A 13,573-nucleotide genomic window follows, 5' to 3' on the forward strand; every position below is an offset into this window, starting at 1 on the left:
TCAGATTTACAGGAACTGAATAGAGGCATAAATCTCTCGCTGCCTGACAAAAATGGAGGTAATTAAACCTGCAGGTGTATATAATTGTCATATTGATGATCTATATAAATCACCAGAGCCAGCAGAGGCACAAAGCACCACATTGAGCTCAGAGGAGCTGTTTGCCCATGCACTCGGCCAGGGGACAGGGCTCATGGGCACAGGACACAGCCCTGGGGCTGCAACCACCACCACAACCTTCTCCTCCACGAAAGACCTTCTCCAATTGCCCCCACAGCCAACAAAAGCAGTAGGACCCCCCACCTCTTTTAATTACCTGCAGCCTCTTCCTGGCTACTACAAAATCTCCTGTGACTGCAGGAGGATGAAGATGGGACCACAAGCATTGAGATGCCCGATCATGGACACTGTGGGGGGCTCTTTGCAGCTGCTTTGAAGCTGTGAGCCCAGGTGCAAGTGGGGCACTGACTTGATCTTGTAGCGACCCTTTTTTTTTTAATTTATTTTAACCTTTGTTATTTTGGGAACTTTGAAGCCTAAGCTGCTCTGAGGCAGCTGCCTTTGTAGGAAGGACAGAAAGTGCAGAGGGGGAATTTGAAAGAGGGAGAGAAACAGGGAGGGGAAAAAACGGTGCTTCACAGCTGAGGTCTGCAACAGCTCCTTCACTGTTTCTCCCGCATCCCAACAAACCCACCCTGGGAGGCACTCGGGGCTCTTTGACCAGCAGCTACGGGAAATCTGCATGCAAACTGACCAGGGTGTCACCCATTTCTCTATCACTGCAGCCCAGAGAAACCTCAAAGACGTTTGCAGGTCTGCACTCCCTCTCCTACTGCTCAGAGGGACGTCCCTCGGTCCCTGTGGCGGGTGCAGAGCATCCTCTCCAGCCCCCACAGAGCAGCCCCGCTCGGTGCCATGGGGATACACTTCTTCCCACCATGCCATGAGGGACAGGAACACGAGGGAAGGGTTTCCTGTCATCTCTGCCAGCCAAGCCCCCTCGCACGTGCCCACGGGCCAACTCCACGTCCCAAGTTGAGGGCTACGTACGTGCGGCAATTGGATAATTAAAAATTAAGGAAGAGTTTCTGCATTGCAGTCCGAATTATGTAACACTGCTCTTGGGTTTCAGCACCCATCAGCTTTAGTGCCATCACACAGCAGCACAGACCCTGCCTGTATTTACCTGCCTGCCTTTTGAGGTAGGGCTTGCACCCTTGGTAGGGAAGAGGAAATCCCAATGTCATAACCACAGGAAGAAAATTCCCTTATGTTTGCACGAGAAGAGAAAAAGGAGGGAAACCTACTGATTTTCTTAGTCCAGTGCTAAAATCTGAGATGACCAGAAAAAAAGGGGATGGAGTCAGGATGCTCCAACCCTGTCAAGTGCCAAGAGTCACCCTGGCCAGGACAGCACCCCCATGACCATGACCAGGGAACATTTCTGAGCAAGAAGCTGCTGCCTCTTGCTTCTCCTGCACCAGAGAAGCAGCAGCCCATTTTAGCAAATAAGCAGCATCTCTGTAAGCAAACAAAATCAAATCAAGGTGAGGAGTGAGCTGCATTTTCAGTATCTCAAGAGCAAAGAGCTCTGCTGGACTCTGAGTACCAGTAACTGCAAACTGCTGCATTTATGGCCAAATCTTTGCCTTAACCCTGCGAGCTCTGGCTGTTGCTGAGTCCAGGGCTCAACGAGTCATCCTACCACTTCCTCCTGCCACCTCCTCCCTCCCTTGGCCAGAAACCCACTGAACACACAGCCCTTGCAGTGCTACTCCCAGGACATGGATGCTGCCACCTGGTGTGAAAACAGCCATTAATTCCTGCTGTGATTAGCTCCAAAAGGCACTTTACTGTGCTCTGTGTCCAACAGCCTAAAGAAGGCACCAAGGATGCTGTGGCTCACACCCAGAGCGAGTGGCTCTGCCATCACTGCTCCTAATGCCCCTTGGCTGTTGCCTGGTTCCTGCATTATTTACTACCTCCTGACACTGTGCCTCTCCTCCCTTTTCCTGCCCTCCCTCCATCACCCCAGTACTTCCCTGCTCCTGGCATGCTGGTGTTTCACATCCATGCTGCCTTTCATCCACCAGCACGTGAAATCCCTTCTTCCCAGCACTTTAATTACAAGGAGGTTGGATCCAACCCAGGCTGCCCACACCACTCCCATCCCATGGTGAGAATTGCACCAGGTCCATCCCAGGAACCTCCACATCCCTCACTCAGACCCCAGTGCCCACGGGACATCCCTTCATTCCAGTTTGTGCTGACAGGCATGAACGGACTGTTGGGAGGATGCTGGGGCTGAGGCTGAGTCCTCCAACTGTTAACCAGAGATGTGCCTCACTCTACAAGCAAGAAAAGGTGGAAACATGATAATAAAAGCTGTGGAAGCCAGCCTGGCTCCAAGGTTGACTCCCCTCCCTGGTTCACAGGCATTCCCACCATCCACCACAGGAGCTGAGCTACTTCTCAGGTCCACCAGGAGCACAGCACACCCAGGAGGAGAGCAGATCCTGCTAAAGAAGTAATAAAATTGCTTTCATTTTTCCCTGGAAGGATGTTTCAGGCACTGTCTTGCTTGCAGATGCTTGGACACACATCCCAGTCCACTAAAGCTGCACCTTGGCATGAGCTTGATCATGCACCAGCAGAGACATTCATAATTCACCCCAAATTCCCAGGCCACACATGTCCTGTCTGCAGAGACAAACTCCCTGGCTTGTGCCCTTGGCCAGCAGGAAAGCCAGCAGTGTGACAGCTCTGAGTCCCATCCCTGCTCCTCCCCAGAGCTCTCCCAAAGTGGCAAAAGGAAGAGCCCAGCAATTTCTGGCTAAGCAATACAGGAAAGGTTGGGAAAACAGCTCTGCACCAGCACAACCACCATTGGGAAAGCAGCGCTCAGGGGAGCTCGGGGCCAGCCCAGGGCAGTGGGAGGCATAAAAAGCTCTCCAGTCCAAACCTGATGCTTCCAGGAGATTTCCCAGAGGCTGTGGACACTGGGGACATCATTAGGGGAGCAAACAGGCTGAGAGCACCGCAGCAATTTAAAGACCCTGCGGCCACTGCTGCGAAGTAGACTCTGGCAAGAGAATTTAGCAGTGGGATGTCTCCTCTCCCAAGCATCTCCCCTTCCCCACCAAAGTTTGACTGATCCATGCAGGAGCTCCCCTGCTCCTTTTTGCCACCCACATACAGACACCCCCCCGACACATGCTGAGCCACCCATCCCCATGCTGGACCTGTAATCTGTGGTGTTTTCCAGCATCCTCACCCCTCCTGCAGTTCCCTGAACCCTTCACTCACACTAATCCCTCCCCAAACCCTCCACCTTACGAGCCAGAAAGGGTTTTTTTAAGCCTTAAGACACCTCTTCTAAAAACCCACCCTGCTTCTTCCTCTGTGCTGGAGCAACCCTGTTACAAGAGGGCATTTGATGGCTGTGGGGCAGCAGCACTTGGATGCACCAGGGAACTGGTTCCCAGCACCGTGCCCTCCCTCTCTCACTCCCCTTGGGATGCCAAATTAATTGCCTTGTCTCCCGGAGCTTTTAGCTGGAACAAATAAAAGAAAAAGGGGGGTTGCCAAAACCCATAATAAGGTCTACAGTTCCTCTGAGCTACAAGGGCTGCTTTAAATTTCGTGGGTTTTTCTTTTTTTCCTTTTTTTTTTTTTTTTATTTGAAGGAGGTTTCCATGGTAACTGTCTCCCATCACACAAGAGCCTGTCCCGGGGATATTTCGGGGTTGCTAATATCTGCCTTCCCAGGAAGCTGCTGTGTTGTGACGGTGACATCGCAGCTGGGTTTTTTTGGCAAGGGAGGAGGGCAAGGGTTCAGGAGAGGGGAAAAGGGGGTGCCGCTCCCAAAAACCAAGGTCAAGGTCCTGCCTGTACCTGGCTTACCCTGCCCAGCAGGCAGATCTCCACCCCAAAGGGCTCAGGCAGCCAGGCTGTGGTTTCACTTGGACCACTGACCTGATTTGGGAAGTACTCCCAAGGCAATGCAGCCCTTGCCAGGCCAAGCAGAAGTGATGTGGCCAAGCGAGATCACAGGCACAGTCTCCCTGACATCTTCTGCCACCTTCTCCTACCCTTCTTCCAACCCTTGGAAAGAAATTCTCCCCTGTGAGGGTGGTGAGGCCCTGGCACAGGTTGCCCAGAGAAGCTGTGGCTGCCCCATCCCTTGAAGTGTCCAAGGCCAGGATGGGGCTTGGAGTAACCTGATCTAGTGGAAGATATCCCTGCCCAAGGCAGGTGGTGGAACAAGATGGTCTTTAGGGTCCCTTCCAACCCAAACCATTCTACGGTTCTATGATTCTCCAATTTCTTTCCTCCACCAGGTTAGTTTTCAGCTGGATCAGCTCCCTGTGGGAGCAAAGCCAGCCCTCTGCATCCCCCATAGCTGCTACTCTGCTGCACTCATTAGTCATCCTAATTACTGAAATGCCTCGGGGTCGGCCAGAAAAGGGACTGTGTCACCTCTTGCATCAGGGCTGCAGACCCCAAACTTCTGTGACACATGTGCCACCACCAGCTCAAGGATCCTTTACTCCCCCTTTGATTCAGAATGGTAGAAAAATGCCCATTCCCCAGCAGATCTCAGGCTCTGCAGACGTGGAGGTGACAGACTTAGACTCCTGTCTCAGGAGCAAACAAGACCTCACCACAAAGCAAAGCGTGGGGTCAGCTTAACCACACCCTAAAGCAGGCTCCAAAGAGCCCAGCTCTGGGTGAGCCTCCATCCCAAGCACCCCCCAGCTGCAGGGCAGGAAAATGGGATCAGAAATACCAACACACTCCCACGGGAGCAGGGCACGCTCTCCTCTGGGTGATTTCTCAGCGTTAAGCCGTAGTGGGACAGCCAGAACCTGGCAATCAAAAATCTTCCCTGATCTACACAAATCCCCCAGCTGCTGCTTGGGGTGAGCCACCGGCCACTGCTGCAGAGAAGCCAGAGCCCAGCAATTTGGAAGGAAAAGGACAACCAGTCTTAAATGACAGAGCCGTCATCATCCAGGCACTGCCTTAATCCCACCAGGCAAAAATTCCTTCATTTGAAGGACTGCTCTGCAGCAAGGATCCAAGAGAGATGATTTCAGAGCCTCTGTTTAGCTGGCTAAGCAACCATGGAAAAAAAAAATGGAACAGAATATAAAATAAACCAGAATAAGCCAGAATAGAGTAAAATAAAATAAATAAAATAAAATAAAATGAAATGAAATAAAATAAAATAAAAGGTAGGAGAAGGGATGCAGCCCAGAAGCAAATGCTACCAGCATGTGGAGAGAAGAGCAGGGGTGAGATGGTGGCATCAGAGAAGAGTGTGGCTGCCCAAGGGTTCCCTCCACCACTGGAACCACAGCCAATTCCAGGGGGTAAAACCTGCCACAAAGCTTCGGGGGTCTTTGAGGAGCACCCACAGGGGCAGCCCAGCCCCCAAAACTGGGATGGGTCTCAGGGCAGGAACAGGACCAAGCCTGAGCATCCCTGCCTGGAGGTGGGCTGAGAAAGGCTGGGAGTGATTAAAGGGAGCTGAAACCTGGGACCAGGCCCCCTGCAGCCCCCTTGGCTGAGCTCCCTGCCTGCCCTGCCAGACCCTGACACCCCCCTGAAAGGCCAAGCAGCCCCACATCCCACTCCCCCCACTGCTTTCTGGGTCAGTGAGATCCCCTCCCAGCCCCGCTGCCGCTGGAGCCAGCTGGATGCACGGTTGCTGTGGCAACGGGTTCCCAGAGACGAAATCCTTATTTCTTACTTTTTTTCCCCCTTGGCTAAGGAAAAAATATACAAGAGGCCCTGTGCATCCACAGTGCCACTGAAACCTCTGTGCCCAGCAAGAGAGCAATGGGGCACAGCATGGGGACAAGGTGTCCATAAGGATGGGGCAGTGCACCCTGTGCCTCCCTCCTGAGACTCCCTGCTCCTCCCTGGGATGCTGCCAGCTTTCCTGCGGCATTTTCCACCCCATTATGGGGTTTTAAGGGCTGCCCCTGCTTGTAGCTGAAGTTGGTGCTGGGCTGCACTGCCTGGAGGAGGGCGTGTGATCAAGCACGGGGGTGCCCTCGGTGCTCCAGTGGTTCACCCCTCTGGCCCCATCCTTCAGCTGGAAGAGGGATGTGGAGAGGTCAGGTTTACATTGCGTGGCCAAGAGGAAGGGCTGGAATGGGGTCCCACCAGCAATTTGTAACCAATTATTAGTAAGTTATTAGATATTGCTATTAGATGAGCCTGTCCTGTCCCACCAGGTGCTCCAGGGCAGGTCCAGGGCAGGATGCTCTCCTCAACAGATCCCTCTCTGCTTTGCTCTGCAAGCCCCCAGGCCCTGGTGATAAACATCTCCCATAGCAGACTGGACACCCAGCAGCACTCTGGATGCTACAGTCATGCCCCACCACCAGCAGCAATCACTCCATGAGGATGTAGGAAGAACATAACATTCGTGGACTTTCAGTAGATATAAACCCCAAGCAGGAGGGAATTCAGTGCATCCCACTGCCAAGGCAGATTTTGTTTGCCAAGGGGCAGGAGGGCTGCTGGGACAGGGCATTTTGGAGTCCCTTCCCCACTGCAGCTCCTGGTTGGGACCCCCTGAGGCAAATTCCCTGGTTGCCCTCCAAGCCACCCGGCAGGAAGATGACGGCAGCCTCCCCCCTGGCCAGGCACATAGATCACACCGGCGGGTTTCAGAGCATGTGACAGTGTCCAGGATCAAAGCCAAGTTCAATTAATGGCTCACAATCTTATTAGAGAAATTATTTCAGGATCTTGAGTAAAAGTCCGATATATCCACTCCATTCCATTAGTCAGGCTCATTTAGTAATTCAATCAATCTAAGCAAGGCAATTGAGCTCCCCTGGTATAATTTAACTTGGTTATTCTCTAGGTACTTAAGAATTTCTTAATATTGGCTTCATTATTTCACCATTACACCTATTTCCAGGTGCAGGGTTCGCACTGGAGCGATGCTGTGGGTCCCATGGTGGGATCAGCTCTGCTGTAGCCCTCTGTCATGTCCTGGTCCCTGTGATGGGGAAGGAGAGTTCTGCTGGTGATGCCAGGGTGCCACTGTCTCCCCTAGGAATTAAGTCAAGCTGGGGACTGGCACTGCAACACCCCAGAAACCATTTTCCTAACGCAGAGAGCTGGGAATAAAGGGCTGCCCCGCGTGCCAACAGCTTTGGGATCACAACCAGCAATCAGATCCAGGTGAGAGGAAAAAAATTCATTGGGATGCTCTTCTCACTAGACGTGGAATTGGAAAAGAAAAAAAAAAAAGGGATAATGCAACCATGCAGCCCCTCGGCTCCTGCTTCCCTCCTCCAGGGCCTTTTAGGAGCTGGGGGTTGAGGACAGAGAGGGGAGGACACCATGTCCTGCAGTCTGCAGCAGCGGGGAGATGTGTGGGATGAGGATGAGAGCCGACGGGTGTCACATCTGGCCGCGTCCCTGCGCAGCCTGGAAGGAGAGCCGGGGAGGGCAGGCTCTGTGGTGGCCCGTCGTCCCAATTAGCAGCAGCCAACATCCCCACTGTGATCTGTCTCACAGCCCCACAACCCCCCTGTGCTACCCTGCTATTAACCCAGGGAAGTTACAGCCAAAAAGCTTAGCTAGGATTTAACCAAGAAAAAAAAAAAAATTCATTAGATATTTCGGGGAGATATTCGAGGGCAGTTAAATATGCCCAGCTCATTGGTGCCTTTGAAAAATCTCACCCCTCTAAAAAATTAGAATTGATTTTGTATTTAAAAATGGATCTATTTTATTTAAAAGCAAGATAATTTGAAATCATGACAGCTTGTATTAATGCTGGAGTTTATGATAATCTATTAAAGTCACTGAAGTTAAGAACCGTCTCCCATCCTCTGCTGCTGAGGCTCCCAGGAGGGTAATGGGGAGCGGGAAGTTGGGGGTGAGGGGCTGCACTGCCCTATTTCAGGGCACAGCAGCTGGGCTGGAAACTGGAGAGGCAGAAAAATCTCCTTCAGCTCTTCCACACTCAGGGGGAAAAAAAAAAAACAGGATGCAAAAAACACCCAGTATTTCAAGATCTTGAAATATCCAGAAAGCACGAGTTCAACACATCAGCTGCGCTTTCCCATTCCTCAAGTCAATTTTACACTCGAAAAGGTATTTCAAGACTTCACTTTTCAAACATTCATTGCACTACAGAGAAGGCAAAGGAGTCAAAGGCACCGTCTTTGGCGCGGTTTTTAATTGCATCGCAAATCTCCACCGAGCCCGAGGGAGGCCAGGGTGCTCATAAATACCCCTCTCGCTGCTGTATAAGCTGAGAAGGATGGGGCCCAAAAAAATTAGCAGCCTGCAGGACTGTGAATCCAGTTAATGACATATCAAATGTGGCTGGATGCCGCCGAGCCAAGCAGTGAGGAAGAAGGGGGTGTGAAGGTGAGCGGACAGGGAATATTGAGCTGCAAATTAGCATTTCTTAATGGGCACCAACCAGCGAAATGCTTCCTCCCTTCAGGAAAAAATACAGCTAATGCAACAAACACAAAATGAGATGAAAGGCAACCATTCCAAATTAAGGTTTCCTTGGTTTAAAGCAGGATGAAACCAGGAGATTTTAAATGCAGGCAGCTCGGTGTGCACCAGCAAGTGGCCCTATCCCGGCTCCCACCTGAAAACTGGTGCTTCCTGAAAATTCAGCAAACCCACAGCAAAACAGGGAAATGCTGTCAGAGTCCCTCTGAGGACAGGTACATAAGGCAGATTTATGGGTGGGAGCACCAAGTTGCTCCTCAGTGAGGCAGCACGTGCACAGGAAGGCAGCCAGTGCAATTAAAACTCTCTCTCTTCATTAGCAAAGAGAGCTACAAAGCAGCAGAAAGCTTTGCCCAAGTGTCTCCTCCCCTCCTAAACCAGAGGTAATAGTCCCACACACTGTCCCTCTGCTTTTGGAAGAATACACGAGTAGATTCAGGGTCCCAATGTTTAGGAGAGCTGAGCACCAACACACTCAACGCGCCCACCTCTGGCACCAGGATGGCCACAACAGGGAGGATGAGGTCTAAATAAGGCACATGGAAAGCAGGCAGCAAGCAATGCCTCACCCTCTAGTGTTAAGATAACTATAAAGTTAGAGCTCATCATTAATTTATGTTACCAGAGCATCTCATCAGGAGTCATCAGGGGTCAGGAGTAAGAGCCGGTTTTGGGATGCCCCACTCAACACACACCTCCCCCGGCACTTTATTTTTAACAAGCACCATACGTGGCTCTCCAAAGACCCCGTTCTCCAAACACCCCAGCACATCTCTAGCTGGGGGAAAAACCTTGACCCATGTGCCCGTCAGTGGGATGCCTGGTTTGGTCGCTGTGGCAGGGAGGTGCCACCAAGGCAAGGGAACCACTCACAACAGTGTCCATGAACACTGGCCAAGCTTGAAAGCCCTTGAATTATTTAGGGAGAATTTGAGGGGGACAGACAGCATCAGAGTGGGATGACAGCCTACCACCCTTGGGCTCCCCAGTCCAGACCCTTTTCCAGATGCTCCCTTCACCCTTTCCCCTGCCATGATCCCAGCCTGCTGCAGCCACCTCCCCACGTGCTCCCACCCTCTTTGTGGGGAAACGGTGGAATGGGGAGACCCCGGGGGAGTTGATTGAGAGCCCATGTGGCAGAGCCAAGGTGCCACTGCCATGAGCCTCTGTGCAGCACTTCCTGGTGCTCCCAGCCCAAACCCAGGCCCTCCCTGATGAGGGGGTAGCACCTGGGTCTGGTCCAAAACTCTGCCAACTGGGAGGCAGCTCACTTTCCCTTGGGAACCTGCTCCCTGTGCACAAGCCCTGGATCTGAAAGACACCAGAGGAGAAGGAGCAGCTGCCCAGCTTCCCCCAGTTCAGACACGGAACCAGACCAGGCTCAGAGTGGGTGTGGGGATTATCCAGCCCTCTGACACATTCAAGCTCAACGAGGTGGGCACAAATGGGTCTGGTGTTTGCCAGGAACGGTGCAAGCAGCACTGTGTGAAGCCACATTCCTGGAAGGATGTTTAAACATACCCCCAGCCCATGCACAAGGGCTTGTGGAAACACAACTTACCACCCACATCAGTTCCATACACTGATCTGACCATGTCCCCACTGAGTGCACAGTGATGCTCTTGGGATTTTTAGGCTGAGGGCTCTCCAGTTCCAGAGGTTCAGCCTCTTAGTCACCAAGCCTGGGTCTTGCAAGACCCCTGTGCATTTCAGAGCTTCTGCCATGCCAGTGTCCAGGCTAACAGTAGTAGTAATAATGATAATAATAATGATTCTAATAATAATAAAACCAACACCCACTCATGGTAAAGCAGCACAACAACAATAACACCCACACATGGCAAAGGGGCCACACCAGCTTCAGAGCAAGCTCTTCTTTCACAGGAGAGAGGAAGATGTAGCGTGGCATTTCCCAGAAGTCACCAAGCCAAAACCCTGGCAAACAGGGAGCCTGAAAGGTACAGGGTACCCTGCCAGCTCAGCCCTCAGCCCCGGCATTCCAGGCAGGGAGACTTGTACTGGGATCCCCGCTGTGTCTCCACAGCCCAAACCCTTGCCTGCTGGGGGCTGGCACAGCCCCATGCATCCCCAGGTTCTTGGAGAACCAGTGTCCCAGGTTGCAAAGCCCCGGGGAGCCCAGCCACCACCAGGATATCAGGGTGCATTGGCACGGGGCCAGTCATCCTTGCATTTGTCTGGCAGCAGAAAGCAGAAGGAGGCAAAAGCAAAACCCTGCCAAGCACCACCAGTGCAAGCTATGGGTGCAGCAGAGGCCTGTCAGGGTCCTTTACTGCACAGCCCAGCGAATCCTCATGGGTTTGAAAAATCCCTGGGGAAATCCCACAGCACCAGCCAGGGTTGTGCCCAGGGACCCTCTCCCGATTCCCGTCCAGATGCTCCCCCCTGGCAGCGCCCCAGGCCCTGGGGCCCATCGGGGTCCAGCTCCTCGGGATTGGGTCTGAGGGGGCCAGAGCACAAGCCTGGGTGGCCTTTGGGGCACCAAGGTGGCGCAGGGCTGGCGGCCATGCCGACGTCCCCCGTATCCGCAGAGCTGCTGCCTTGTTGCCACAGCAACGCTCTCCGGCCTCCGCTGCAGCATCCCGCAGCACAGGGCTGGACCAGGGGGACAGGGGGGCACCACAGCCTGCGGCCCCCTCCCCACACGGCCTCTGGCCTCCAGCAAAACATCCCTGGGTGTCCCCACACACCTCCCCCACGGCATCAGCAGCCCCACGCCTGCCTCTGCCTTCCTCCCAGGAGAAGGGGGATGCCCACTCAGCAGCCAGAGCTGCCTCAAGCCCACCCAGCATCCAGGACTGGGGTTTTTTAGCACATGGAAGGGTCCAGAGGCCATGGAGGCGATGAATTGCTGGGGAGAAAACCCAGTCTGGGGTCACCGCTACACACAAGGGTGGTACAGAGGAGCATTGAGAGGAGCATCACATCAAGCAACACACAGTGCCTCATTTTTGGGCCAACATCCAAACAAGCGTGGCATTTAAAAAACTTAATGGGACACCCAAGGTGCTGCTAGAGGAGCAACAGATGGACAAGGCTTGCAGGAGGTGGCACAGCCACTGTGGGCCTGCTACAAAAGCATTGGTGGCATTTGCCCAGGGCAGGAGGTTATGTGTGGGCAGGGAACTGGTATTCTGCACCAATATCACCCAAAATTAAACATCTCAGTGACTTGTTCCAGATGGTGAGGAGGGAAGCAGATCCCTGAGCACAAGGGGTGGAGGCCTCGCTCTGATCCCAGCATAAACAAAGGAGCAAATTGTTGGCTTTTTCTAGTGGAAGAAAGCTGAAGGAGTCCATGAGATAAGGGCAGATGAGCCTCATACAGTGGGTGAAGAGCAGGTGGGAACCACCCAGACCATGTGAGCAGGCCAAAGCCCAACACCTGGCAGCAGGAGTGCTGGAGGCAGCACACACACAGGCAGACTGGGATACACTGGGCACCCGAGTATTTTTCCATCAAGCTGCAGGAAAGGTGACTCTGCTCAGGGGCAGACAAAGCAGAAACCCTCACCTCCAGCTGGGCACGCTGGGAGCTGACTGTGGGCCTCCTGCCAGCACAAGTCGCCGGTGGCCATGGATCGAGCTGGGGACGAGCCCCGCGGATGACAACCTGGGAATGTACCAGGCGCCCCAGGCCTGCAGCATCTCCAGCCGTGATGCTGCAGTGGGTGAGCTGGCGCCGGGGCAGAGATGCTGCAGCAGGGTGAACCGGCCCCGCGGCCGGGATGCTGCGGCGGGGTGAAACGACACCGGGGCAGAGACGCTGCAGCGGGATGTACCGGCCCCGGGGCCGAGCAGCCGCAGGGCGCCCGCCGGTGCGGCAGGGAGGAGCCCCGCCGCAGGGGATGCTCGGGGGGCCCCGCCGCGCTCCCGCAGGCTCACCCAGCACGAAGTAGGGCAGCTCCGTGTTCTCCAGGTCGTCCACCACCACCATCTCGCCGGGGAAGTCGTTGCGGACTGAGAAGAGCAGCTTGGGCTCGGCGGCCGAGGGGCCGTGCATGATGCTGAGGTCGTTCTCCCGCAGGAAGGGCAGCGCCGACACCGTGATGCTCTTCAGCTTGCACTCCAGCTCCTTGGCCGCCGCCTCCGCCGCCGCCTCGGCGGGGCCGCTGCCCGCGGCCAGGCAGCAGCCGGCCAGCAGCGAGCACAGCCCGGCCAAAGCCATCTTGGAGCCCCGCGCCGCGCTCCCGGCGCCGGGCGGGAGGCGGCGGCGAGGGGCGGGCACCGCGGCCCGGCGCCTCCCCGTGCGGCGCGGCTCGGCACGGATCGGCTTTCCCGGCCCCCCGCCTCCCCCCTCCTCCGCTTCGCCCTTTCCTCCCCCCATCCCTGGAAAAACCGGGAGAGCTGCGGTTTTTAGCGATGCGGTGGCGGGAGGGATGCGGGGACTGCCCGGCCCGGCTACCTCTGCCTGCTTCTGCGCTGGGAAGAGCGTGCAGGTACCACCCCCCGTCCCCAGGATAAATTGCAGACCTCCAAAATCACAGACCTTCAAAATCCTAGGAGAAATCCCAGACATCCAAAATCCCAGGAGAAGTCCCAGACATCCAAAATCCCAGACCTTCAAAATCCTAGGAGAAATCCCAGACCTCCAAAATCCCAGGAGAAGTCCCAGACCTCCAAAATCCCAGGAGAAGTCATGGACCCCAAAAGAAATCACAGACCTCCAAAATCCCAAACCTCCAAAATCTCAGAAGTCATGGACCTCCAAAATCCCAGGAGAAGTTATGGACCCCAAAGCCCCAGAAGAAGTCACTGACCCCCAAAGCCCCAGAAGAAGTCACTGACCCCCAAAATCCCAGAAGTTATGGACCCCAAAGCCCCAGAAGAAGTCACAGACCTCTAAAATCCCAGACCTCCAAAATCCCAGGAGAAGTCATGGACCCCAAAGCTCACAGACCTCCAAATCCCCCAAGCATATACGTACATATATGGAGCAGTACAGCCAACCCCAAACCTGCTGGATCTGTCTCTTTTTGCACTGGATGCTTTTTATTTTCACTTTTTGAGCACAAAGCAGCAGCTTTGTCCGACGGCCACACCTTCCTGCAAG

At 54.2% G+C, this 13,573-nt stretch overlaps 1 protein-coding gene across 4 annotated transcripts in view; it reads right to left on the bottom strand.

The window, feature by feature from the left end:
* ASTN1 (astrotactin 1) overlaps positions 1–12,698 on the bottom strand; it is a 58,870-nt gene extending 46,172 nt beyond the window's left edge. For all 4 annotated transcript variants that reach the window (XM_027658452.1, XM_027658451.1, XM_027658449.1 and 1 more), the window contains exon 1: positions 12,406–12,698. In XM_027658452.1, coding sequence (XP_027514253.1) covers positions 12,406–12,688 — 283 coding nt within the window. In that variant the 5' untranslated portion in view covers positions 12,689–12,698. The remainder of the gene's footprint in view (positions 1–12,405) is intronic.
* Between the last annotated feature and the right edge of the window lie 875 nt (positions 12,699–13,573).

Source organism: Corapipo altera, unplaced genomic scaffold (assembly GCF_003945725.1).
Source record: "Corapipo altera isolate COAL_440 unplaced genomic scaffold, ASM394572v1 79, whole genome shotgun sequence".
Taxonomy (NCBI): domain Eukaryota; kingdom Metazoa; phylum Chordata; class Aves; order Passeriformes; family Pipridae; genus Corapipo; species Corapipo altera.